Source organism: Oncorhynchus clarkii, chromosome 4 (genome assembly GCF_045791955.1).
Source record: "Oncorhynchus clarkii lewisi isolate Uvic-CL-2024 chromosome 4, UVic_Ocla_1.0, whole genome shotgun sequence".
In the NCBI taxonomy this organism is placed as follows: Eukaryota; Metazoa; Chordata; class Actinopteri; order Salmoniformes; family Salmonidae; genus Oncorhynchus; species Oncorhynchus clarkii.
Window position 1 is genome coordinate 59,080,073 of NC_092150.1, and position 27,990 is coordinate 59,108,062.

The 27,990-nt window shown below is 43.2% G+C and overlaps 1 protein-coding gene across 1 annotated transcript in view; it reads right to left on the reverse strand.

Moving 5' to 3' along the window:
• LOC139407013 (5'-3' exoribonuclease 2-like) overlaps positions 1 to 6,802 on the reverse strand; it is a 31,672-nt gene extending 24,870 nt beyond the window's left edge. The window contains exons 1-15 of the mRNA XM_071150258.1: positions 6,592 to 6,802; positions 5,613 to 5,740; positions 5,189 to 5,300; positions 4,937 to 5,048; positions 4,738 to 4,796; positions 4,427 to 4,516; positions 3,869 to 3,941; positions 3,601 to 3,651; positions 2,292 to 2,449; positions 2,002 to 2,076; positions 1,753 to 1,886; positions 1,587 to 1,644; positions 1,190 to 1,297; positions 865 to 909; positions 319 to 462 (exon numbers count right to left, since the gene is read on the reverse strand). Of these exons, the coding sequence (XP_071006359.1) occupies positions 319 to 462; positions 865 to 909; positions 1,190 to 1,297; positions 1,587 to 1,644; positions 1,753 to 1,886; positions 2,002 to 2,076; positions 2,292 to 2,449; positions 3,601 to 3,651; positions 3,869 to 3,941; positions 4,427 to 4,516; positions 4,738 to 4,796; positions 4,937 to 5,048; positions 5,189 to 5,300; positions 5,613 to 5,740; positions 6,592 to 6,666 (1,422 nt within the window). The 5' untranslated portion in view covers positions 6,667 to 6,802. The remainder of the gene's footprint in view (positions 1 to 318; positions 463 to 864; positions 910 to 1,189; positions 1,298 to 1,586; positions 1,645 to 1,752; positions 1,887 to 2,001; positions 2,077 to 2,291; positions 2,450 to 3,600; positions 3,652 to 3,868; positions 3,942 to 4,426; positions 4,517 to 4,737; positions 4,797 to 4,936; positions 5,049 to 5,188; positions 5,301 to 5,612; positions 5,741 to 6,591) is intronic.
• Positions 6,803 to 27,990: the final 21,188 nt, after the last annotated feature.

A 27,990-nucleotide genomic window follows, 5' to 3' on the forward strand; every position in this document is an offset into this window, starting at 1 on the left:
GTTCTACACCTTTTGCCATGACTTACACCATGCTCATATGATATGAGTGAGTAACTAACAAAATCAAATGGGGGGGGGCACCTGGAGGTCAGGCCTAGAAACGTCATAGATGTCAAGTGCCAAGCAGTGGTCTTGGTATGACTCGGTTGGGAAATGAACCCCCAATCTCAGAGCAGACACTAACCACAGAGTTGTACGAACGTCCCATAATCGCCTGCTGCGCCCTAACATCTCATTAGTGGCTAGTAAATAATAGGAGTCTTCCTTCTGCACCAAGTTAACCTGAAGCAATATCCCCATGATCAGCCCTCATCATACCCTGTTGTGCTGGTCCCTGCCCTGCATCCGCATATCGAAGGCTTGGTGCCGGGCATTCTGAACCACCTCAGGTCTGCCTCTGCCGCCAAGGGCCTGGGGGGCAAACTGACCGCTGGTCAGGTAGGATGGGCCCTGCTGCTGAGCCTAGGGAACACAAATTCACACACACATACTCGCAATTAACAACGTAAATTTCCCCACTTGTTTCCTGGTTTCTCGTTTCCAAATCTTGCAGACTTTTGGTTTCCCAGGTCTAAATTAGTCAAGTCCAAAGAAAGAAGAACTAGCATACAATGCAGCAGCCCTCGAGGGCCAGAGTTGTGCACATCTATTGAGGGAACATTTCAAACAGTTCTCATCTTCAATACAGAGCTACAACAGACAGTTTCAGAATAAATGAAAAATACCATGCGTGTGATTGCCCATTGAAACGAATGAACTTGCATAGTCCGTTCAAAGAAACACGGAAAATGTGAGGACTGAGGGCTTCATTCAAAACATCTTGTCAAGCAAATAGCCATAACATAGGTACATCTTTCCACTTACCTTCATCCTCTTCTTTTTCTCCTTATTCCTTCGCTTGAATCCCTCCTGCAAGACAAACCCCATTAGTTACAAACAGTGAAGCTGGAAAAAGACATGGCTTTCAGTTCACAATTACTAATTCCCTTACTTTTGCATCAACCACATTATCTTAAATAACGACAGTGTCAAATACCTACCTGAACGAGCCATTTGAAATCAAATACCCATGCAGTGGTTAATGCAAATCATATGGAAAATCTCCAAGCCCACTGTTTAGCCAGAGAAGAACATAATCTATTGAGCAGTACTTTCCCTGCTGAAAGCTACTGATCCTCCTTAGTCTTACATCATCCTCTTTGCGCTTCTTGAAGATGTTGTCTTCAGCCACACCGATTGCCTGCATGATCAACTCAACACTCTCCAACTTGACAAAGCCATTCTCTGTGATGTAGCCCTGTGAGGAGGGACAAAGACCAAGTTAAGGCTATGAACAAATACCTGGGCATGGAGGAAAGTCAGGACAGCTGTTAAGGGCATGTGTCCTAGACAACTTAAGCCTAGTCCTGGACCAAAAACATTTTTCAGGGGAGAATTTCAATTGAGCATGCTTTTTAGTCCAGGACTAAAAAATATATATTTTTTTTTAAATAAAAAAATATATATAAAAAAATTGGTGTTTGGGAAACTGAACCAAATACTTTTCTTGAAGGGGACATACCTAAGCCTACACTGACAACACTTACCCCAGTCTTGTGCACAACGTCTTTGTAGATGCCCACCAGTCGATCTATCGCACCCTCTCTGAAAGACACAAAAAGTATCAACTGAAATGTATGGAAAGAGCGAGAATTCATTGTTGTCAAGGTGTTTTCAAGACCGTAAGCATCATCTCAGTTCAGTCAGGCTTACCTAATCTCTAAGGACGGTAAATGAGGCAGGAAATCATTGCCAACGAAGAAGCACATGAAGACCCAGTCGTCGACAGTCCTCTCAAAGTCAAAGGGAAAGGGCAGACTGGCCATTGTCAACTCTCGCTCCAGGTACTATGGAAAAGGAAACAAACCTTGAACAACAGATCTAAAACTGGGGAGACTCATGCCTCAACAACTTATCCTAGCAGTATTTTTTTGAAATTCAAGAAGATATGACAGAACGTACCTCACGCAAAACGCACAGCCTGATGAATATGAACTCCTGTTCAGAAGCCGGCATAGCGTCTGCAAACTCATCATGCTGCAATAAGAACACAACATTGGTCAACGCTGTTGATCAACGTAGAGAAAACGGAATGTTGACCTTTTTAGGAGAGGTTTACTGAACGCATAGTGCTGGACTAAAAACCAAACTCAATGGAGAAGCTCCATTGAAAATGATTTTTAGTCCTGGACTGGGCCTAATCTATGTCTGTGAAACTGGCCCTTGGAGACATTGACATTATAGCTATGTACCTCTCCCTGTTTCTCCCTGGCCACTCCCTGGCAGTCCTTGATCTCATGGCCTTTCTGTCCACACATAGCACAGGGCCTGGGCTGGTTGGGCTTGAACTCCTCTCGGATGATGGTGAAATTGGGCTCGTGAGTGGCAAGGCCCAGCATGATAAGGTCAGCTAGGGAAATCCAAAATAAAATATGCAAACAGAATAGAAGAGGACATTCAGCAACTCTTGGATAACAGTGGCAGTTGATGAAAGAGCGTCTATTGTTAAAATGTAAAAACCCACGTGTTTCGACCCTTCATCAGTATTGTTGTGCAAACAGAAAACCTTGAATACATTGAAAGGCTGAAAATAGCTCTGAAGTACTGCATTTTATACATGCTTTGTCATCCGGGACAATTAACTCTGGTTTCTTCGGCATTATGTTAATTAAATGACCTAGTCTATATTATGAGCCATGCCTGCATTATCATCTACAAATGCTAATATGCACGTACAATACCATGATTTATCCATTTGGAGGGAGGGGAAAGAGCGCTGCGCCCAAAATGGCACAGTTTCCCTAGAAAGTACACAACATTTGACCAGAGCCCCACTGACCCTGGTCAAAAGTAGTGCACTAATGTAAGGCCTAGGATGCCATTTGTGACACAGCCTGAATGTATCAATCTCCTCTTCAAGCTAATTACATACAACAAAATCCCTCCTTTGCTCACCAAGTGCATCATGAACCATGGAATGCTGAAGCTTTTATCTATCATGTCCTGTGTAAGTGCACCCATTCAAAACTAACTGGCCATAAATATAGCAGAACAATAAGGCCTGCAGAAAACCGTGACGCTCTATTGTCTAACAATGTACAAGGTTGGAGAGTTGCAAGTAGTGATGCTAACTGTTTTTAAGGACTGGAAACCAGGAACCTGTTAATACGGACTACCATGAACTTAATTTATAGACGTCTCAAACGTAGACTTAGAAAAACAAAACATGTACGCCATCACCGTCAACCACAGACCTTGAGCCCGTCAGGCTCAATAAGATGTCAATAATTGTAGGGAATACATTGTTAACTACTCAACAAAACCTGAATATGAATCACTGCATCTACATACCTTCAAGTTGGTTTGACAAGAGTCTTAACAGTAATTGTGGCATCTAATTTGCTTTTGTGTCTTTACCCATCATGCTCTCTCATAACTAACTACAAGTTGCAGGATATATAAAACACAGCTTTGGGGAAAGCTCTTGCTATAGATGCTCAACTTTCTCCAATTGTTGGTTACTCTTCAATACTTAAGAGACCCTTGTGGTGCAAAGCTTACCGTCAGCTCCACAAAGACAGTGGTGTGTGTTGGGGTCATGGTGAGGCTGAGCTGTGAGAAACAAAAAAGATAAATGGATGGATTATGAGTCATTACATGTAGTTAGCATACATGTGATTGCAGAGCTTGAAATAAAAAGTTGCACTAAGACAGAAGGCCATTTGAGACCTTGTAATATGCCTGGCAGAAATCACAATGTCACAAATTACCTTTTTTTTTTAAAAGGGCCAATAACCACATATTGAAAATGACCATAAATGGCTCATACCTCTCTGTCGCCTGATATAGTCCATGATCTTATGCTCCCCCTCACCAGGGACACTGGCGTCAGACAATATGACCTAAAACGAATAAAGAATGTTTCCATATGAACAATGATAGCAATACTCAATGCATATGACCATGTCAGACCTGACCTTGGTTTCATTTCCAATAAGCACATAGAGAAATGTTCTAAGGCAGGGCTGCCCAACCCTCTTCCTGGAGATCTACGGTCCTGTAGGATTTCAGTCCAACCCTAATTTAGCATATCTGACTCAGCTAGTTAAGGTCTTGTTCAAAAGCTAAATTGGTAGAATCAGATGTATTAAATTAGGGTTGGGCTGAAAACCCACAGGACTGTAGATCTCCAGGAAGAGGATTGGGCAGCCCCTGTTCTAAGGCCTTAACATGTCTGAGCAGAAGAACTGACCAACATAACACTTAAAACGTTTCAGCTTGAGGCCGAAACATGTCAGCTTTTAAATAGATTAAAGACCACCAATGCATTAGAATTTGTTGTGTTCATTTTCTGAGATGCTATCACCTTTTTTGCAATAATACTTACTGTAATGTTACGCCATCCAGGGTCATTACTGAGTCTGTCTGCAATGTAGTAACGGAGACACTTTGCAAGGTTGTCCATGAACTCTGTGCCCTAGAGAATATTCAAATGAATAATAATGAATTTCCAGACAGTATTCACAATTTAGCAGCCTGACAAAAATGTGTCAAAAAGTACCCGGGGCAAGTACCTCTGCAATCAGAGATCTCAGCTTTAGCACCGTCATGAAGACATTTTACACTGCAAAATATTGGTGACAGTAACACAGCCTTAGAAAATATTGTTATTCTACAAGAAAAGCCTCAAATACTTACTGGGGTGATACAGTTACTGTCAAATCTCTCCTTGATTTCATCAGGTGGAAGATACCCTCCTAAAAGGTGAAGATTAAACAGTTGTTTCATATATTTAGTTTGTAATTCTGTTATGGCAAATATTTGTCATTAAATGTGCTTAACAGTCTAAATTCTAATGGAACGATAAGTATAGACAGTTTTCTGAAAATATATGCACCTCTCCCGAGAATCTCCTCTCGGATGCGGGATTTCTCCTCAACCAGTTCCACTCCTTCCTTGGAGGCACGGAATCGCCTGGACCGCTGCTGGTTCATTTTGGCACGAGGGGCCTGTTCAGAGATAAACAGAATGTCACAACTGCTGCACAGGTCATTGGCCAACATATTGTTTGAACAAAACGGTAGGATATCTAAAAGGGGTTAATAGAAAAAAAGTTTCTGTCCCATGAAAAGAAAGCAGCAGAACTTACCACTCCATCAATAGCCATGTAAAGAACCCTTCTGGGCCGCACAATGTTGAAGAGCCGATCCATGTATTCAAAGATGGCAACCATCATTTCATCTTCATTTTTGGGTGCAGCCCTGTGAAAGTGAAGTGGCGTTTTAGAGGGTTAATACTAGAATAACATCTCAATGTAATACACAAGAGTCCTACCATAGAGATTCATAGCTATTGAGTGTATTCCAAATGGCACAGTATATATACTGCACTATTTTTGACCAGCACTCTATGGGACCTGGTCAAAAGTAATCCACTATAAAGTGTATTATAACATTTCTGTACAGCACTTTGTGACATCAGCTGATGTAAGAAGGGCTTCATAAATAAATGTGTAAGATTGATTGATATAAAGGGAATATGGGGCAATGCTATGTTCTGTGAGGAGGACTCACTTGTCTTCAGGATGTGTACAGGGGTGAATGATCCCATTCATATCCAAGTACAAATTGTCAAACTCCACTTCATTTGGATTCGGTTTGCTGGTATCAACAGGAATCCGTACACCGTTGCATTCCTTGGACTGTGAGTAAAGGGAAGATGGAACCACAATTAATTACATTCTTGCAATGACACAACTAATGATAACCTTATTTATGTAACAATACTTGGCTGCGCCATGCATAAGACTCTGCCAAACGTTCTCTAGTCATAACATCGACGGGCCGTCTAGTTTCAGTTTTGTTTGCAAACCAATGGAAAGCCAACTCGACTCGCAAGTTTGTCACTCAATAGTCGTTTCACAATAAATTATTCTCGGCCCCGGGCTCTCTCAGCCCTAGACAATTAAACAACGTTTTACGATGGAATTGAGTGGCGACTAGTTTGGGCGGACTGGAGCTCCGACGTAACAAAATTAAGTGAATATGAAAACTTATTTTAGTGCCCAACGCATTTACACACGACATTGTTCTGTGTAATGTGTCATTTTTTTGGGGTACTGAGGTCAGTTTTTGATAAACTTCCTTTTATGTAACGTCGGAGCTCCAGTCACCGATAAACTCCACAATTTAGGATGGAGTTGTCCATCTTAGCCCAAGGCTAGACTGGCCCTGTGCTAATGACGTGCATGTGTAGCCATCTAAATTGCAAGTAGCATAGTTGGTGCGCTGGCTTGCTAACGTTACTTGCGTGTATCCCATACATTAGCCATTTTTAGATTGAATGAACATGTTAATGTTACACTACTAATATAGTTAAGATATAATAGCTAGTTAGGTAATGTTATATCTAAAGTGCAGTAACGTTCGTACCTGCTAGCTGCGCTAACAAACAGTTTACAGGAATAAATAGCATAATTATTACACGGCCTTAAAAATGCGCAACACTAGCTGGCGCTACCAATCAGGTAGCTGGCTACAAACAAAGACGTACCCTCTCCTCAGTACAATGGACAACGATCGTAGAATATTTCCGACTCAACCAACGAAAAAATGCGGGGACTCCCATCTCCCGTAGTTTCACAATACGCTACACACAGCTATAAATTATGACATATGTTTAAAACGACTTGGTTAAAAACGACGGCTGGAGGAATAGCTAGCTGTTTTGCTAGCTACGCGTTTCCAAATAAACTACTGATCACATTTGATTTCCGGGTTATAGGGTTTATCTTCCGGGAGCCATTTTGCACATGTGAGGAATCGAATAGCGCCTCCATCGCGAATTCAAAAATACCTCAGAGATTCAAACCATAAAGAGGAGAACGCTGAGGTATTACATGTTGAAACGTTAAAATGTTGCGTTCGTAACCAAGTGGAAAGGTTGTATTTATAACACTAACGCCCCTCCATATTTTAACTTGTATTAATATGGTTTTTGAACACTATAATTAGTTTACAAGCATGATAGCTGTACTTTTAGTTTTGGGTTTTACCAGCTTGTTGGCAATTAGCTAATCTGAGTTTCTCAGTGAGTTCTACTAGTGAAACTAAAAGGGTGCATACTGTCACCCTGTGTGTGTTGTTTGAACAGGTATAAGGCTAAGGTTGGTGATTTACTGCCACCTGCAGTTTACAGAAGGCTGCTGTGGGGAGGATGGCTCATAATAATGGATGGAATAGAGCCAATGGAACAGTATCAAACACATGGAAACCATGTGTTTGGTGTGTTCGATACCATTCCATTGATTCCGTTCCAGCCATAGGAGCCCGTCCTCCCCAAGGTACCACTGGCTTCCTGTGCTTCAGTCCTGGGGTTCCCGAGAGGCGCAGCAGTCTAAAGCACTGCATTTCAGTGCTTGAGGCATCACTACAGACACCCTGGTTCGAATCCAGGCTGCATCACAACCGGCCGTGATTGGGAGTCCCATAGGGCGGCTTACAATTGGCCCAGCGTTGTCCAGGTTTGGCTGGTGTAGGCCCTCATTGTAAATAAGAATCTGTTCTTAACTGACTTGCCTAGTTAAATAAATACAACTGGAATGTTTGTTCATGATGCATTGGGCCATCCCTCCTGATGACCTGGAAGGAATCATTTAATCGTTCCCACCCTGTGTTGACTACCTCAAAATGGTGACAGTCCTCAATGGCGCTGCCCATGCTAAAACAGACTTTTGGGCACTAGAGTCCTCTATCTATCTCTATGGCTGTAACAGGGTAGAGGACAGGTGCCTCTGAATTATGGTACACTCATGGAACATTTCCTTTGAGGATTTACCCCTGTGTTTTACCCAAAAGGCTCAGACTTTTCTGTTTCTATCTACATGGGCCGGCACCCGTGTCTCACTGGGCCATGGCTCCGGGGGACCTGCTCTAACTTGGATCCAAGGCAAGGCTCAGAGTACTTTTCAACTTGCATTCACATAACAATGGCCAGGGTTGGGTAGGTTACTTCCTATATGTAATCCGTTACTAGTTACCTGTCAAAAATGTTAATCAGTAGGCTAATTGAACTTTTGGATTACCCAAACTCAGTAACGTAATTGTATTACTTTCAGTTACTTTCCCCCTAATAGGAATTAGAAGAAGACAAAAGGATCCATCAAACGTATTTGGTGTCATCATCATAGTGGTCTCTGACTTGTGGTCAGACTAGCTCAGGTGGAACAAACTTATACTTGTGCCTTTTTTCAATGCTGAATTGAAGGTCCTTTCTAAATGTAAAAGTAATCCAAATCAAAATCATCTAGTTTTTCAAAAGTATCTGTAATCTGATTACAATATTTAGCTGGTAATGGCGACGTCCAGGTTGTCTTGGGGGCTGCCATCCTTACCTCAAGATGGAAGCCTTCCGCGACGGTGACCTCGGGGGTCCCATTCACCCCAACCCGCTCCATGGGGGCCCCCACCTGGTATTGCTGCAACGGGGCAGGGAGCATCCAGTTGGTCCTTTGTGGGCAGTACAGGTGTCACAGGTCTGCACATACTGTTCTGTGTCTTGACGACAGCCAGCCTAGTAGAGTTTCCCTCAGAGGCATTGGAGGGTATTTTGTGTACCCAAAGTAGACTTCCCAAACCGACCCATGGATAGCTCTGAGGGCATGGGCACACATGGAACGAGGCACGAGCCGCTGCCACACCACTGAGTTGCCTGCTAGTTTACTCCATCTTCGAAACAGCACACCATTGTGAATGGCAAGGTCGTCCCACTGGGAGTAGTAGGCCTTGGCTTCGGGGCACAGGGGTGAGACACTGTTCCATGCAGGCCACTGGTAGGTCTCCAACCAGCCCTTCCCAGTTGTCAACACTGAGTCGTCTTCCTGCTTCCACTTCAGGTCTTGGTCATTCCAGGTCTCTAAGGGTGCTGAGCTCCTGTCTGCCACCTGAATTGCCACCACTGTGGGCAGGAGACCCACATTTTGTTCCAAGTGTGGGCAGTGCTTCCAGTCTTCCTCTTCCCACGACTGACAACACATCAGCGTTTGTGTGGAGATGACCAGACCGGTGTTGCAACTGGCAGTGATACTCCTGTAGCTCTTCTATACAGGGATCCACCTGGCACTGTGGTTCTTGGAAGTTGAGGAGCCAGGTGAGTGAGGCATGGTCTGTACGAAGGAGAAACTGGGTCCAGTAGAGCTCGGGTCGGAAATGGAGTGCATCGACCATAGCCAACAACTCTCGCCAGGTGACACAGTAGTTGCACTCAGCACGGTTGAGGCTCTGACTGTAGAAGGCCACTACCAGTTCCTCATCCGGCCACTCCTGTGAAAGAACAGCCCCAATGAACACATTGTTGGCATCTGTGTCCACAATGAATGGGTGCTGAGTGTTGAGGTATTCCAGGACTGGAGCCTTGATAAGGGCATCCCACAGTTCAGTGAATGTGGCCGTGCAGTCCTCATCCCAGTTGAACTGCTAGTCCTTGTTTGAAAGGTGGTGTAGAGGGCTGGCTACTGTTGAAAAGTCCTTGATGAACCTCTGATAGTAACAATCTAGGCCAACAAAACTTCTCAACTTAAAGAGGTTCTTGGGGGTTGGCCAGTGCTGAACCTCCACCACCTTGCCTGGATCAGTTGCAACTCCTTCTGCCTTCTGACAACATGGCCTAGGAACTTGATCTCCTGCTGCAGTAGGTGACACTTCTTTGGTTGGAGCTTGAGTCCAGCCTGCTGGATGGCAAGTAGAACTTCCCACAGCTTTGGCAGAGATCCTTGGAAGTCTGCTGCATGCACAAGGACATCCAGGGACATTGTTGCCAGCACTAGCTCTATAAGACGCTGAAAGGTTGGCAGAGCGTTGCAGAGCCCGAAAGGCATCACGGTGAACTGCCACAGTCCTTGTCCAATCGAGAAGACTGTCTTCGGCCTGGATTCAAGGGAAAGCTCCACTTGCCAATAACCGCTGCGGAGATCAAGGCAGTGTTGGGAAAAAGTACTCAATTCTCATACTTGAGTATAAGTAAAGATACCTTAATAGTAAAAGTGAAAGTCACCCAGTAAAATACTACTTGAGTAAAAGTCTAAAAATATTTGGTTTTATATATACTTAAATATTAAATGTAAATGCTAAAATATACTTACGTATCAAAAGTAAAAATACGATTGCCAGGGTTACACGTCAGCATTCAGACATAATTTAAAAACAAAGCATTTGTGTTTAGTGAGTCTGCCAGATCCGAGGCAGTAGGGTTGACCAGGGATGTTCTATTGATAAGTGTGCGAATTGGACAATTTTTTTGTCCAGCTAAACATTTGAAATGTAACAAGTACTTTTTGGTGTCGGGGAAAATGTATAGAGTAAAAAGTACATCATTTTCTTTAGGAATGTAGTGAAGTCAAAGTAAAAGTTGTTAAAATATAAATAGTAAAGTACGGATACCCCAAAAAACTACTTATGTAGTACTTTAGAGTATTTTTACTTAAGTACTTTACACCACTGGATCAAGGGAACTGAACTACCATGACGCTGGGATGTAGTCCAGTGCATCATTTATGCATGGGAGGGGATAGAAATCCTTCCTGGTCACATAGTTCAGCTGCCTGTAGTCCGCACAGAAGTGCCATGACCCGTCCTTTTGCTTGACTACGGGGACCGCCCAAAAGCTGTTGAATGGTTTGATGAACCCTGTCTGCGCCATCTCCCGGATCTTCTGTGCCAGTGGCAAGTGATGGGGCCGCAAACAAATAGGTGCTGTGTCGCCAGTATCGATAGAATGCTGTACTAGACTGGTTCTCCGGCAGTCTTCGTCTCGTGATGCAAAGTCATCCGCAAACTCTGCAAGCAGTGCTTCCAACTTATCCTGCTACCCAGGCTCCAGCCGTTCTGAACACCTCTGCTTTAGTTCCTGCACAGCTTGCCGGGTAGCTATCGAAGGTACGTCCACCGTGCCACTGGTCACCTGTTGGGGAAGGATCTTTGTGGGGCTGTCTGTCACCAATTCCTGCCGGGTCACCTGCAGCTGCCGTTGTCTTCTTCCCTTGTTCCAAAGTTCCATCACATCTTTCATCTGGAGTTTCCGTGTTCCAACATCTAGGCATGCCCCTGCTTGATTGAATAAATCAACCCTAGGATGCAGTCATCTTGGATATAGGCCAACCAGCACTCATGCTCCAATGAGACAAGGATAAGAAATTACCGCTAAGGACCTAAGGATTCATGTCCACGAGCTCCCCTGCCACAGTGCGAAGACCGACCAAGATAGGGGTCCAACCCGGAAGGGAAGGGTCCACTGTGTCTGGAAGAACACCAGGCCCGAACAAGGGATATTGTGGAACCAGTGTCAATCAATGCCTGGCAGGCCTCACCGCTGATGCTGCATGGAAGGTAGAGGTCCTGTGTCTGGCCCAAACGACCAACTCGATTGCCGGTTCAACAAGGGGTCAGGGGACTGGGATGATGTTCCCCTCACGTCATCACCCCCCTGGTGTTTCCCGTCGACTAAGGAGCAGGCAACGGCTGAGGTGGGGCTTCACAGTGGCAAGCGATGTGGCCTTTCTGCCCACAGTGGAAACAGAACCTCAGGCTGGCGTTGACCTCTCAAAGTGGACCATCTTGGAGTCCGCTGCTGGTGTTACACCTTGTCTTGACAGACCACCTTATTGGAGTCACTGTTTATCTCCACCTGTGTTTCTATCTGCTGTGTCCTTGGGGTAACCCGACTCTCAGGGCCAAGACATTTTCTGCTCTTCCTGCTTTATCCGTGGCCTTCTTCCATGTGGCCAGACGCACATGCTGTTGGAGCCTCTCTGGTGTCAAGGCCCGGAGGAAGGCATGTAGGGCCAGTACATCTTGATCAGCCTGATAGCTTCTTCTGCATACTCTCACTGGGTGTCTATCTGGGGAAGGGTATAAAACCATTTCTAGAGTGTTGAAAGTTTCCAAAAGCAGGGGGCGGAGCTAGCATCTTGGAGTGAACGGCTGTGTGTGAGAGGCTCCTGCAACTTTTTTGCGAAATAATCTAATTTAACCTACTTTATGGCACTTTTTACAACAAACGTTTCTTTCTAATATAAGATTGTAACTTTCTATGTGAACATGCCGAGTAATAAGCAACCAAAGGACAATAAATCCACAGCGGAGGCCTACTCCCCACTAAACAACGAGACAGACACGGCGGAAGGCACAGGCAACAACATGACACTTACAGAACTTACCCAGGCTTTGGGGGAGCTACATGTTGCTATAGCTGAGGATCTTAAGGCTACTATTGCTGAACTGGACACCAAAATCGAGAGCATCATTCGAACGGTCGCTTCGCATGGCCAGAGTATTGTGGACCTTGAGAAAGCTTCTGAATTCAACGCTGGTAGGATCGACGAGTTAGAGAAGCTATGCACGTCATTGCAGGATAGTGTGCAGAGGCTTTCTGTGAAAGTGGTCGACCTGGAGGGCCGATCCAGACGTAAAAACCTTTGTGTTGTTGGTCTGGCAGAGGGGGTGGAGACGGGCTCTCACCCCACCGACTTCGTCGCCAAGCTATTGAAGGATGCAATGGGATCGGATCTTTTGGCTTCGGATCCCCAGCTGGACCGTGCACATCGCTCCCTTGTCCCAGTGCCTGGACCGGGCCAACATCCTCCCCCAGTAATCATCTGTTGTCACAGTTTCAAGACCAAGAATCTTATCCTGCGTGAAGCTCGAATGAGGGGCAACCTGTCACATAAAGGGCACCCATTCCGTGTCTATGAGGATTATGCGCCCGATGTGGCAAAGCACCGCGCCGGCTACAGAGATGTCATGACCAAACTCTACAAACCCCATCTTCGCCCAGCCTTGCTCTTCCCTGCAAGACTAAGAATTACCCCGCCTTCCGGTGAGAAGATTTGGCTCTCCTCGGTTTTGGACGCAGAGAAGTTTATCCGGGAATATACGCCAATCCCCCGTACAGGTTAGAGTGCATTGTCATTGTGTGTTAGGGTCTGCTCATGGACTCGAATCCATACTATACAATAACGGGTGAAACCCTATTAAACGGGCTCAGCAAGGGCTACCGAACATGTAAGACGCTGAGCCGACCAATGGATGGCGGTCAGAGCTCTCATTTAACGTTAAGTTCACTTTCATCCCGGTTGTGTTCAGAGCGGAGGCCTTCCAGGTTTGATCATTGACACTTTCGGATGGATATACTTATATGTTTTGTTTCGTTATTTATCTTTCAATCCTTACATTATTCTTATTACCATACCATTTACTTATTGCTTGCAGGGGACTGAGGGTGATGGTTGGGAAGGGGCAGATGCAGACACCTGGTTAGCAAGTTCATGTTTTGTGCCCCTCTGCCTTTGTCTAGCCGTGGGCCGCTCTCCCGACTATATTCCCACCAGCCCTCTGTAGTGCTTGTGTCTGTGTAGGTGTGCGTACATATAATTATTATTTGTACTTTATTATTATTTTCTCTTAGCATTTTAGTATGTGTATATTTTAAATCAGTGTAGATTGTTATTCTGGGGTATGAATGTTTGTATGTGTACATGTGCATATGTATGTGTGTGTATATGTGTGTATGTGCATCCATACATATTTTTTTAATATATATTTTTATATATGCATATTTTTTTGTGGGTGTGTATGTACAGTTGGGCAAAAAAGTATTTAGTCAGCCACCAATTGTGCAAGTTCTCCCACTTAAAAGGATGAGAGAGGCCTGTAATTTTCATCATAGGTACACTTCAACTATGACAGACAAAATGAGAAAAAACAATCCAGAAAATCACATTTATTTGCAAATTATGGTGGAAAATAAGTATTTGGTCACCTACAAACAAGCAAGATTTCTGGCTCTCATAGACCTGTAACTTCCTCTTTAAGAGGCTCCTCTGTCCTCCACTCGTTACCTGTATTAATGGCACCTGTTTGAACTTGTTATCAGTATAAAAGACACCTGTCCACAACCTCAAACAGTCACACTCTAAACTCCACTATGGCCAAGACCAAAGAGCTGTCAAAGGACACCAGAAACAAAATTGTAGATCTGCACCAGGCTGGGAAGACTGAATCTGCAATAGGTAAGCAGCTTGGTTTCAAGAAATCAACTGTGGGAGCAATTATTAGGAAATGGAAGACATAGAAGACCATTGATAATCTCCCTCGATCTGGGGCTCCACGCAAGATCTCACCCCGTGGGGTCAAAATTATCACAAGAACGGTGAGCAAAAATCCCAGAACCACACGGTGGGACCTAGTGAATGACCTGCAGAGAGCTGGTTACCAAAGTAACAAAGCCTACTATCAGTAACACACTACGCCGCCAGGGACTCAAATCCTGCAGTGCCAGACGTGTCCCCCTGCTTAAGCCAGTACATGTCCAGGCCCGTCTGAAGTTTGCCAGAGAGCATTTGGATGATCCAGAAGAAGATTGGGAGAATTTCATATGGTCAGATGAAACCAAAATATAACTTTTTGGTAAAAACTCAACTCGTTGTGTTTGGAGGACAAAGAATGCTGAGTTGCATCCAAAGAACACCATACCTACTGTGACGCATGGGGGTTGAAACATCATGCTTTGGGGCTGTTTTTCTGCAAAGGGACCAGGACGACTGATCCGTGTAAAGGAAAGAATGAATGGGGCCATGTATCATGAGATTCTGAGTGAAAACCTCCTTCCATCAGCAAGGGCATTGAAGATGAAACGTGGCTGGGTCTTTCAGCATGACAATGATCCCAAACACACCGCCTGGGCAACGAAGGAGTGGCTTCGTAAGAAGCATTTCAAGGTCCTGGAGTGGCCTAGCCAGTCTCCAGATCTCAACCCCATAGAAAATTACACAGATTACACTATTCCAAAACTAAACTGCATAGAATATTTCCTGATACATCCCCTATGTGTGATAAATGTCAGGCTGCACAAGGTACACTACTCCACTGCTTTGCCCTATGCTTGCATGGTTATTGGGGTGGAATTTTTGGGATCCTCTCTGAAGTTTTGGAGACTTCATTAGACCCAGACCCGCTTCTGATAATCCTGGGAGTGTCTGATTCCCTAAACGGATGAACCAACCCCCCCAAAACAACTAATCTCTTACAGTCTCATTGCGTCAAAAAAACTAATCTTGTTGTTTTGGAAAAGGAGGGAAGCGCCCTCTACCAAATTATGGCTCAGTGAATTGGCAAACACTGTACACTTAGAAAGAATTAAATATATTGTGAACAATAAATTATCAACATTTGATCAAATCTGGCAGCCTTTCCTCTCCTACCTGGACGAGTCGGTGCTGTGAATTTGTACTTATTAATGCACTCTCAATTGTAATATTTTAATCTACCTTTGGGCAGCATGTGCTGGCCCTGCCACCCGCGCAGTGGGGGGAGGGGGGGGGGGGTGACATCTACCCTCTTTCTTTCTACATTCTACATGTCCATGTTCTGTATGTCTTGTTTTGTAATATTTGTTTTGTACCTAGAACTCTGGGTCTTGTTGTTCCTGTCTGCTCTTTTATGTTTAGATTAGAATTGTATACCTGTCTTTTATACCTATACACCATTCTTGTGTGTGTTCAATACAAATATTTGAAGCAGAAAGTTTCCAAAAGCACAGTGGTCCCCATCATTGGGAAATGAAATAAATATGGAACTACCCAGACTCTGCCTAGAGCTGGACCTCCAACCAAGCTGAGCAACCAGGAAAGAATGATCTTGGTCAGGGAGGTGACCAACAACCCAATGACCACTCTGACAGGACTTCAGAGTTCCTTGGCTGAGATGGGAGAATCTGCCAGAAGGACAACAGTCGTTACAGCACTTAACAAAACAGGGTTTTATGGGTGTCACTCCTGAGAAAAAGGCACAAAGACAGCACACAAAATACATGTGAAAGACTGAGAACATAAGGCTAAAGATTCTGTGGTCTGATGAGACACACCTTTTACTCTTTGGCCTGAATGCAAAGCGTTATGTCTGGAGAAAACCAGTCACAGCTCATCGCCGTGAGGCATAGTGGTGGCAGCATCATGCTATGTGGATGCTTTTCAGGGACTGGGAGACTGGTAACGATAAAGGGAACAATGAATGGAGCCAAATACAGGCACATCCTTAATGAAAACTGCTTCAGAGTACAAACAACTTTAGACAAGGGGCGATGATTAACGTTCCAACAGGACAATGACCCCAAGAATATATGGTATTGCTTCAGTACAAGAATGTGACAGTCCTTGAGTGGCCCAGCCAAAGCCCAGACTTGAATCCCATTGAACATTTGTGGAAAGACTTGAAAATTGCTGTTCCCCGCCGCTCCCCATCTAGTTTAACAGAGCTTGAGAAAATCTGCAAGGAAGAATGGGAGAAAATCTCCAAATCCAGATGTGTAAAGCTGATACAGACATACCCAATACAACTCAAAGCTGTAATCGCTGCTGAAGGTGCTTCTACACAGTATTGACTCAGAGGCTTGAATACTTATGTAAATTAAATATATTTCTGTATTTAAATTTCAGTACATTTGCTAACATTTCTAAAAATGTATTTACACTTTGTTATTATGGGTTATTGTGTGTAGACGGTTGAGAAAAAACATCTATTTAATCCATTTTGAATTCAGGCTGTAACACATCAAAATGTGTAAAAAGTCAAGGGGTATGAATACTTTCTGAAGGCACTGTATATATAACATGGTTATAATAGTGCTTATTTTTGTATGCCTTATTCTGAATGCAATACATCTGTTTTAAGACACATCCTGTACTTTGCATCATGTCGTCAACTCCTAACATATACAAATCTAATTTGTCATTTTGTCATGATTAAGGCATTTGAGACTCGAGAAACAGACCAAAATGGCAGACCAAAACAACTATAACCCAGACAAACAAAATGGTTGTAAAATTATAATTCAAGATTTTGTGGTATAGCCTAGGTGAAATTGCAGCACACTGTTCCTCTGTATCTAGGGACAATTCCAAATTGATTATAACAATAACAATGTGTTGCACCAGGAGAATAGCTCCAAAAGCATTTTAGAAAGAAAATGGGAGCTTCTCTATTCTGCATGATCCCCTTCAGGAGAAAAAGTCCATCAGCTGTTCCACTTCAGAAAGCAATGGACTGATTTCAAGACTATTGATGGAAAACACTATCCTACTCCAATTCTCAATTTCCATAAACATTTACGCTGTTTCATTTTTGTGGGGAATTTGAGTAAGATTTAGCCAATGATCTGAGTGTCTGAGACGGACACACAGAGATGAATGTGGGAATATGCCGCAAATCATTGCAGGCATTTCAGACTCCGTGTTCTCAACCATAGCATTTATATTTCACTGGGCCAGGCTTGTTAGATGTTGAAACTAATATGGATAACATCATCTGTTAGTGACCGATAGTATTAGGGGCCAGCAGAGGTTTTGCTACATATAGAAATATTATGCTCCAAAACAAGAAATACTGTGCGTGATAATGGTGACTAGTATCCCACTGATATATTCATAGAATTCAGATTTGAATATAGAAATACATATTTTAAAATAAAATCACTGGGCTTAAGCAAGTCTAAAACAGGCTCCTAGAATTGGGTACCCAATGCAACCTGTGGAAAATTATACTGGCGATGCATGTTATAAATTCTTGACTCATATTGTAAAGATACGTAAAGGTTTGTTTACCTGCACACTTTGAAAAGTGATCCATCTCAAAACCATCTGTTATGTCAAAGTCTTCGGGCAGGTAAAGGCTTTTGTTGCAGAGGCAAGAAAAGAAAAAAGAAAAACGTCGATGCTTTCAACAAAACACTTGATGACACACAGGCATTTGTATTTCACAGCCAGGTATCTTAGCAGTTAAGAGTGTTGGGCCAGTAACCGAAAGGTCACTGGTTTGAATCCACGAGCAGACATGGCCCAAATTTGAGGCCTCTATGCCAAATACAATGCATACAATTGGTTTCCAGTAGCAGTTCCGGTAGAAATGTACACATTGGAAATAAAATAGAACTTACATTATTTCAAGCAACTCTCAGCATTACTTTTGTTAATCCATTTAACTTGTTGACATATTATACTGCAATAATATCACATGCCACATACACACTACACAGTACTTACTATTCAATACAGAATCAAATGTGAACAAAGTAAGTGAATGCGTAATCAAAGTAACAATTCAGTGAGTCTTCCTATACTTGATACTGACTTTACTGTCCCCATGGGAAAATTGTTGCAGTGTCATGTACATGTTTAAAGTGGCATTTAAATACACAACCAAAATGACAATACAAATTTAAGACATAAATTCTTTATTGTAAATTTTTTACATACAGTACAGTCTGTTTAGATAGCAATTTTGTTGAGCACATGTTATTCGAAGCTGTTTTTCATTGAACTATTTCTCTCTTCTTGCTTCTTTTGATTAGCAGATTTGTGAGCTGGGATGCCTGCACATGAAAAGCTCAGTGTGAATTCAGATAGTACAAAAAAATCCATTTATGTCTTCAAGGTTCCGATGGGGCCTTGAGCCCTGAGCTCCTTCGAGATGTCTACACATCCAAGTCACTTTGAATCGGTTTCTGCTCATTGCTCCGCCAAGATAAAGAGAACCAGTGGCGATGTTCCATTACATGACACATACACAATTATAATCTACTTTGAACAACTACTAGAACAAAACATGTCTCTGGAGAAAGAAAAAAGTACACCTTGATCATCCTCTGTACCTGTGCAACCGTTATTTTACGTCGCGCTCTACTTTTCATACCGTTTCTTCTTGGTTATCATGTTTGAGGGATCATAAGAAGATCCATAAAAATAATGTAATTATCTGCTAATACAGATCTTAATTTGATCACCCTGTTGAGAAGAACTTTCCTGCAAGGCAGAACATTTAAAACATGTAGTGTATTTGAGGTTTAAGAAAGCTTTTGAAGTCTTGTTATGCATATAACCCACATAATAATTCACATTCCCTGTTGCTGCAGGATTATTTTCAGGATTAGTTTCTGCAGGATTATTTTTCAAATTAAGATCCTACATCTGTAGGAGGAATTATACTATTTTCACATATTACTCTTTTGTTACGTGTGCTCCCTCTCCGGCCTCTAGGTCACCAGGCTGCTCAAGTATCACCAGCATAAGGCGCATAATGAAACTCACCTGGACTCCATCACCTCCTTGATGTCACTCCCTTTGGTTTCTTCCCGAGTCGTCATTGTATCATGTCGGTGCGCTGTTCATGTTTTGTTCATTTATAAAATGTTATCACTCCCTAAACTTGCTTCCTGACTTTCAAGCATACATCGTTACACCTTTTTTTTTTGCTACAGTAACCTGTACAATAGGTTGCAGCAGCAGAGGATGATTTAGGTCTGCAGGAGGAAAGATTATTACATTTCCGATATGCAAGACCATCATTACAAAGATCTACTTGAACTACTGTACAATAAAACGGCCAGAGAGAAACTGTATCAAATCAGCCCCTTGGCCTCAATGTGTAGCAGTTTTAAAAGTGTAGCCAGACTCTACATGGAAGAAAATGTGGCATACCAAGAAGCCAAAGCCAGCATGCCAGTGTAAAGTTTTAAATTGATACAGTAAGTGCAAGGATGGTATTACAAGTTCATTGCAAATAGAGAAGAGTGGGAATTTCTGTTCATTTTCTCAATGAGTCAACCCTTAAATGTGCTGCAGCACAAAGTGAATTTACCAGTATTTACATCAAAGCTAGCCTGGCCCCTCGGTCTACTTTCTCAAGCAGTTTGATGAACACAGGATTCAATCCACAGGGATATGTTGTTTTGATCATATAGAGAGACAGTTGTCCCATGTGAATTTTGCGTCTGAATCCTCTCAATGGTGTTCTCAAATGGCAGCTCGACTTACAAGTGTGACTATGACCAAGGTTAAAGAGTAGCAATCATGTGGATGGAATTTACATAAGATTTGTGATGGCTTTGCCATTCTCTTCAACAGGAAACACACCCAACGTGTTGCTGTTCATGAATCATGTTTATCTTTCACCTACAGTATTTATTTGAAGGTTGGTAAGATGTACCCAGGAATAGGACAAATATAAGTACCCACCAAATTATTTAAATTATACTATAACATGAATTCAATTTCTGGCAATGCCCTGATGGAAATTAATACATTGGAGTGGCTTCATGTTGCTGCACATTCCTCTCTTCGTAGCGGAATACAAACCTATAATGTCTCATTGCCTTTCAACTTAACATTCTTTAATCCCTCCATTTATCCATCTCTGTGACAACAAAAGGAAGACCAATTATCTGAATAAACGCTCTGCTTTCGACGCTGAGCAGTACGTTTGTGAAAAAGGCTCAAGGCTTCTTGCGTTGATACATCAATTGTACTCTAAAACCTTGCTTGCTTTTTCCTGGCCAGGTAAAATGTGTTAAATATCTGAAATTGTTTGTTGCACATCTTGATGATATTAGTGTGAAGTGATTTCTAGAATAATGGCACTTGTGTTGTTGTCTGGTCCTAATAATAGTAAATACTCTGCATAACAGATCAGCCTCTATCTCATTGACACTCAGCACATTTGAACAGTACTCTCTACCGGTTGTATTTTAGCATCCGTCCAGCGCCGCTTGCTGGTCCTCCCCGGAGAACAGTTAGCAAAGACTAAAACTTATTTGACTGAGCAACATCTGTCACAAACATATAACACTTTTCTTTGCAGAGGCACCAACAGCTTCTTGTACATAGTATCAGGGGGTTACATTCAAGTAAGACTAAATTACGGTGACATTCAACATGTGGTAAGACTATTGTAAATTAGGAGGCTAAGCGCTAATCCTGAAATAACGTTTTCATTGTTGTGCAGGATGAGATCCTTGAGCACATGCTAGCAAACCACCTATTTCAGTATATTCACTGCATAAATGTGTTAAAACCGTAGCTATATGAATTCACAACATACTTATGTCTCATAGGTGCTGAGCACTGGCAATTAAACATTGCTGTTTGGACCAGCATCGGGGAGGGTCGAGCTGTCCCGTCTGCCGTTTTGCATGCATCCCCTTATCAGACTGCCCGGGTGATTGATGGGGGGTGTTCCAAATGGCACCCTTTGCCCTTCGTAGTGTACTACTTTGCCCAGGGCCCATTTGAACACAGCCCTATGGGCCCTGGTCAAAAGTAATGCACTACATAGGGTATAGGGTGCCATTTAGGGGGCAGACATTGAGAATGGGATCAGAACAGAGTTATATGCTGCACTGCAAATGCATGCCAAACACTCCTTTGAAAATAATTGAATCACACTCCAGTTAAAAGGCTAACTGGGGGAAACATGTTTGTTATTAAAATGCTTTATACTCACAGCTCATCCTCTGCATTTCCATACTAATGGGCAGGTAAGGGCCCTCACGCGTTCGTATTACTGGGCACACTAGGCCCACTGCCAGTGGCTTCCCTTGCTTTTAACAGAGTGCTTTCAATTCAGATCAATTTAGCCCAATTAAACTGCTTTACGTCCCACCGAGAGTGTTTCAGAGCGGCATTACAAACCACCCTTATCAATTAAGCATGATGAAAAGATACATGACAGATCACCTTGTTTTCATGTTTGAATATATACCATGGATGTCCTGGGTGCCCTTTTGATATCACTGTTAACATGTACTGATAACAAAATGTGAGTTATCATCTTTGGGTCACATCTTGGGTCCCTTGGCCGATAACCAACAATAGGGCCTGTGTGACTGTCTGGAGGACTGTCTGGAGCACAGAGGATAGTGTCTCACTGTTTGTCCCACAGAAAGAGGAGACCTACTAGGTGCATCACATCTGGATGTTCTCTTTCCTCAGTGCTTAGTGCCCTGCTCTCTAGATGTATGCATCGATAGAGGATCTGATTGTCTCAATATTATCGTATAGCATTGAACTGAATACTAAACTTCCCCTTTCACCAAATGTGTACTGTAGTTTCAGTGAACTTGGCTATCCCTTAATGTTTACAGTAAAGTTAATTACTGAGCTTCAATGGGCGATCAAATCTTCTGATACTGTATGTACATTTTCCTCAAATATCTCACCTAGTAGATGTTGTCATGCCTGGTAATGTTATGAAGAGGCTTTATTTATTTCCTAATGACTAATATAAATACATAGAGTAGTAGAGCTCCAGTAATTATGATCAGAGAAGCAGTTCCTATGCTTTGGTTTGTCTTTGCTCCAAACAGGGCAGGATATATCACAATAACACACTAGAGCACTGTGGGGTCTCAGCTGCTCACTATAGCTTCTCATTTGATGTACAACTACCAGGGGCGGACATAGTGATTTGGAGGCCCCAGGCAGTGGCCAGTCTGAGGGCCCCCCTCCTCCCACTCCATAAAAAAAAGGGGGGAAAAGGGTTTCATAGTAAAGACTAGGGCTGTTACGGTGACCGTATTACCACCACACTGATGCTGCTGATGGTCATTAGTAGCCTACCAAACTTGCTAACTGCCTGGTACGCAGCACTCTATTGTCCCGCTAATCACTCTGACATCAATGCAAATGTGATCGAAAAATCTAACACTTAATGGGAGCACATGAGCTCCTGTTTCTCAACATTTCTACAGGCAACACAATTGTGTGAGTAAACATTGATGGTCTCTATTAAAAAGAGGTGGACCCCATCAGCTTTCAACTGGCTACTATATATATTTTCTCAACTTTCCTAATATTAAGCACATTGCTTCTCTTTACAACAGGAGTATAGCCTACCCGGCTGGCATGAAAATTAACCTTGGGAATAGTGTGCTCCATTCGCTATTTAAGTGCATAGATTACATGTATTTTTTTCCCCTGCCTGTGTTTCCAGACAGGTGCATGGTAATGGTCTATTCTAAATCCCCAAAATGTCACACATATATTATTTAGTATATGTAAAGATAAGATTAAATCAAGAATACTACATGGCCTACTGCCATGTGCGCATTACTGTGCTTATAATGTGAAGAAATAGCCTAATCATTTATCAATATCTTCAGCTAAAATGTTCTAATCTGTTGCGACAGCCTCATTACCTAAAAAAGTTGTTTTGATGCTAGTGGTTGTATTCATTTGGGATCTATCACATCCCACAAAGCAGAGCTCATGCCTTTCATGCAACTTCTTCAAATCCTCATTAGAGTTGCATCATGCAGCCTTAGAATGTATTAAAACGTATATAAAGTAAAGTATATAGCACAATGTTTGTTTCACAACTAAAGTGACATAACTCTAAATTAAGCATTTAGGAGTACCTGTTTCCTTGTTAACCTATCAATACAGAATAGCCGCATGTGCGCACTTCTCCAAATCGTTTGGAGAAAACATCCTTTATATTTTATTCAGACATGTTCAATTGTATTCTTCATACTATAAAATAATATAAAGCAAATCTTGTCTGCTAAATGAAATAGTGTAGCCTACAGGCATATGGCATAGCCAGACCTCACCGTGAAATGCTTGCTTACAAGCCCTTAACCAACAATGCAGTTCAAGAAGAGTTAAGAAAATATTTATCAAATAAACTAAAGTGAAAAAATGTAAAATTATTAAAAGTAACACAATAACATAACAATAACGAGGCTATATACAGGGGGTACCAGTACTGAGTCTGTGTGCAGGGGTACAGGTTAGTTGAGGTAATGTGTACATGTAGGTAGGGGTGAAGTGACTATGCATAGATAATAAACAGCGAGTAGGGGGGGTCAATGCAAATAGTCAATTTGATGAATTGCTCAGCAGTCTTATGGCTTGAGGGTAGAAGCTGTTAAGGAGCCTCTTGGTCCTAGACTTGGCGCTCCGGTACCGCAGAGAAAACAGTTTATGACTTGGGTGACTGGAGTCTCTGACAATTTTATGGGCATTCCTCTGACACCGCCTATTATATAGGTCCTGGATTGCAGGAAGCTTGGCCACAGTGATGTACTAGGCCGTACGCACTACTCTCTGTAGCGCCTTAAGGTCAGATGCCGAGAAGTTGCCATACCAGGCGGTGATGCAACCAGTGCTCTTGATAGTGCAGCTGTATAACTTTTTGAGGATATGGGGACCCATGCCAAATCTTTTCAGTCTCCTGAGGGGGAATAGGTTCATGACTGTCTTGGTGTGTTTGGACCATGATAGTTCGTTGGTGATGTGGACACCAAGGAACTTGAAACTCTCGACCCGCTCCACTACAGCCCTGTCGATGTTAATGGGGGCCTGTTCGGCCCGCCTTTTCCTGTAGTCCACGATCATCTCCTTTGTCTTGCTCACATTGAGGAAGAGGTTGTTGTCCTGGCACCACACTGCCAGTTCTCTGACCTCCTCCCTATAGGCTGTCTCATCGTTGTCTGTGATCAGGCCTACACTGTTGTGTCATCAGAAAACTTAATGATGGTGTTGGAGTCGTGTTTGGCCACGCAGTCGTGGGTGAACAGGGAGTACAGGAGGGTACTAAGTACACACCCCTGAGGGGCCCCAGTGTTAAGGATCAGCGTGGCAGACCTGTTGTTGCCTACTCTTACCACCTGGGGGGGTGGCCCGACAGGAAGTCCAGGATCCAGTTGCAGAGGGAGGTGTTTAGTCCCAGGGTCCTTAGCTTAGTGATGAGCTTCGTGGGCACTATGGTGTTGAACGCTGAACTGTAGTCAATGAACAGCATTCTCACATAGGTGTTCCTTTTGTCCAGGTGGAAAAGGGCAGTGTGGAGTGCGATTGAGATCGCGTCAACTGAATAACATAAGGATAACTCAGAGTATGCTATTCTGTTCTTCTGAAACAGACTACATTTTCTTCATTTCATGTTTCTTTAGACCCGTCTAAAATAAATAATGGATTTATTGTGATGGTGTAGGCTATATTACATGGATTTATTAGGCTTTTTAAAATGTAGATGTTTCAAAATGCTATCTGGCCAAAAAGAGTATGACATGCCATAATCTTTTTGGCCAGAAAGCATCAGATACATGGTCTACATATAGTAAGACAGCGCCGTTTTTTCTCGCTCAGATGCTTTCTCCGTTGAGATAGTTTCGCAAGTGGCTGAAACTAAGGAAAGTTTGTGGGTGCACAGTACACTGTTTGGATGATGTATTTATGGCTACACATACATGTCCTCTGCCTGGGGGGGAGGGAGGTTATGCCCCGCTCATGACGCCGCTCGATGATGTGAGGCCTGAGGCCACTTCTGCCTATTGGTAAGTCCGTTACTACTGACCTAGAAAAAAGCATGGCTTACATTTTCCCCATTGAGTCCGTTCAATACTGTGACCTTGGGACTTGTGTGGCGGAGAGCAAATCCCTTTCATTTAAGTTTCTATTTGGGCCTCTACAGTGCGAATTGAAACAAGGTTGACTACCAACAATAATGAATAATGACAAGTCATTTAAAGAGGGTGGTGTGTGGGAACTACACGGCCACTGGCAAGGTTGGGGTTTTCAGCAACAAAAGCAGGAGCTTTGCTGCTCACAAGATTGTCTACTCTGGCCTTATATATATCCCCGCACCTCTCTGATTCAGAGGGGTTGGGTTAAATGCGGAAGACACATTTCAGTTGAATGCATTCAGTTGTACAACGAACTTGGTATCCCCCTCTCCTTATCCCTTTCCCTTATACCAGACTAGCCTGTGGTTATTGGCAATGCAGTCATATAGGCTAACCTTGGTCAAGACTGCCCCCACCTGGTAGAGTGTTGAACCAGCAGAGGATTGTCACTGATGCTCTCCCTGAGGACGGGCAGATTTTATTTGTCTAAGGTCATGAATTTAAATCTCCTGTGTGAAGGAGGTGGGTATAGTGTTGATGACTTGTTAAAACAGCATCATAATGAATCAGTCAATATACGGCACAGAGTCAACAGATCTCGGGCTGCCCAGATGTCCTCTCTCAGATGTGTTTGTGGAGGAGCTTAGGGCTCAGTCCAAACTGTGAAATCACATCGAAGATTACAAGCAACAACCCCACTCGAGTGAGGCCACACACCTAAATGAATAGGGATCGTCTTGGTCCTGCCTTGGGAATCTTGCTTTAGTTGGAATCCACATCGTAAAGTCGTAAAATGTGACGGATTCCCCAAATAATATGCCGTATTATATGAACGAAACAGAATAGCAGACTGCTAAGCAGACGTTTTACAGGAAGTGAAAGACTTCATAAAATAACAGAAACAAGAAAAAAATAGTAAGCAGAACTGATCACAATACATGGTGAGAGTTCTTGTGTATCTGCTTGCGCATGCGAGTCCTACTTTCACATTGTGTGTACTCATGAATATCTGTGCATAGTAGTGCGATCCACTTGATTAACTTTTGTGTGCCTAGCTGCTTTTCTACAGCAGTCGATGGGATCCATTCAGGCCTCAGATAAGTTCGCTCTGTCTGTCACAATAACGGTCTTTCAGCTGCCTATCTATCGAAGCTGTAATGGCCCTTTTCTTCCCCCGTCTGTGTGCCCTGCACATTCAGCTCCAGTCAGGTGGCCTTGGAGCATTAGGCCCAGTGGAGTCGCTATGTTCTATATTCAAGTATTCAATACTTTAATGTCCTTTCTGCACACATTTATCCCAGGTTTCTACGATTTATGTTTAGAAAGTCAACTAAGTATGGGCACAAGGTCCAACATGGGTTAACGCGGCTGTGTCGCTTCGGAGACCGGGTGTACAGGTTGCTCTTTGAACGTGGTCTTCTACTAGTCCCCTTTTACGTAGATTGTGCTGTGCAGTCTGGGAATGTAACGTTTGAGACCGCAGTGTGATCATGGACACATGCTTGAAAGCGATCCACAACCACAGTTCATTATTCCGCTTATCTCACGATTTTAGCATAGAAGTGTGTACTGTGCACAGTAAATAATACCCACTGTACAGGGCATTACTTTCACATGGGCCCCGGTCAAAAGTGGTACACTGTATTGGGAATAGGGTGCCGTTTGGGACGGAACCAGGCGGACACCATAACAACTTCTGTCCCCAATAAGTGATTTGTCAACTAAGTTATTCAGCCCGAGGCCAAAGCCCCGTGCTGTGATTTAAACAGATCTCCCTGTCATTAGGCCGGGAAACTTTGGCTTTGACATGAAAGCTACGTGATACCAGTAAGACAGTTCTGCCCAATCAGTGCCGGCACCCCAGGGGGGGTGATCATATTCCCCGCTCAGGGGACTTGCATATTGGTACTGCTCAGTTGGCACGTTTTTCTTGTTCTCTCAGTTCACAGCTAGATCAGAGACTGCTAAGCAGACGTGCGATAATGACATGGATTTGGTTGTGTTTAGGGGCCCACGGCAGGGGAGGTGGGGCACTAAGCAGCCAGAGCTACTGAACCTGCAACTGTAGACCATCTCATTATATCACTAATATGGCTCACAAACAAAGGCATCGATAAGGAAAAGTCACTAATGAGAAAACACACGCTAAATAGGAGCTCTCTGAACTGCCCTGGCTGCTTTCAACAGGCACACACACAACATCAACAGGCACACACAACATCAAACAGGCGCACACAACATCAACAGGCGCACACAACATCAACAGGCGCACACAACATCAACAGGCGCATACAACATCAACAGGCACACACAACATCAACACACTGACCGACACACACACGAACACAAAATGCAGGATATTTCACTTAGGCCTTCCGTTATCTTCTTCTTACTGCAGCTTTATCTATCCCTTGTAGAGGGACAATAATAACGATGATAAATAACTGGGAAGAAAAAGCCTTCAATGACTGAAGAAGAAAGGGCGATAGACCAATGACAGGACAGGAGAAACCAGGAGTCATACCATCGATCTACTTTGCCTTATCACAAAATCATGGCCTTCTTTGGGGAATTATACATCCAGGCCTACTGCATGTGCAATATTAACAAGAAACACGGATAGTTGTCGCCTATTACACATTCTGAGGATGGCAAACAATGCAAATGCTGTAAAAGAAAAATGGCAGCCAGAGATCGATTTAGCAGAGCAGAGGCTTCTGTTAT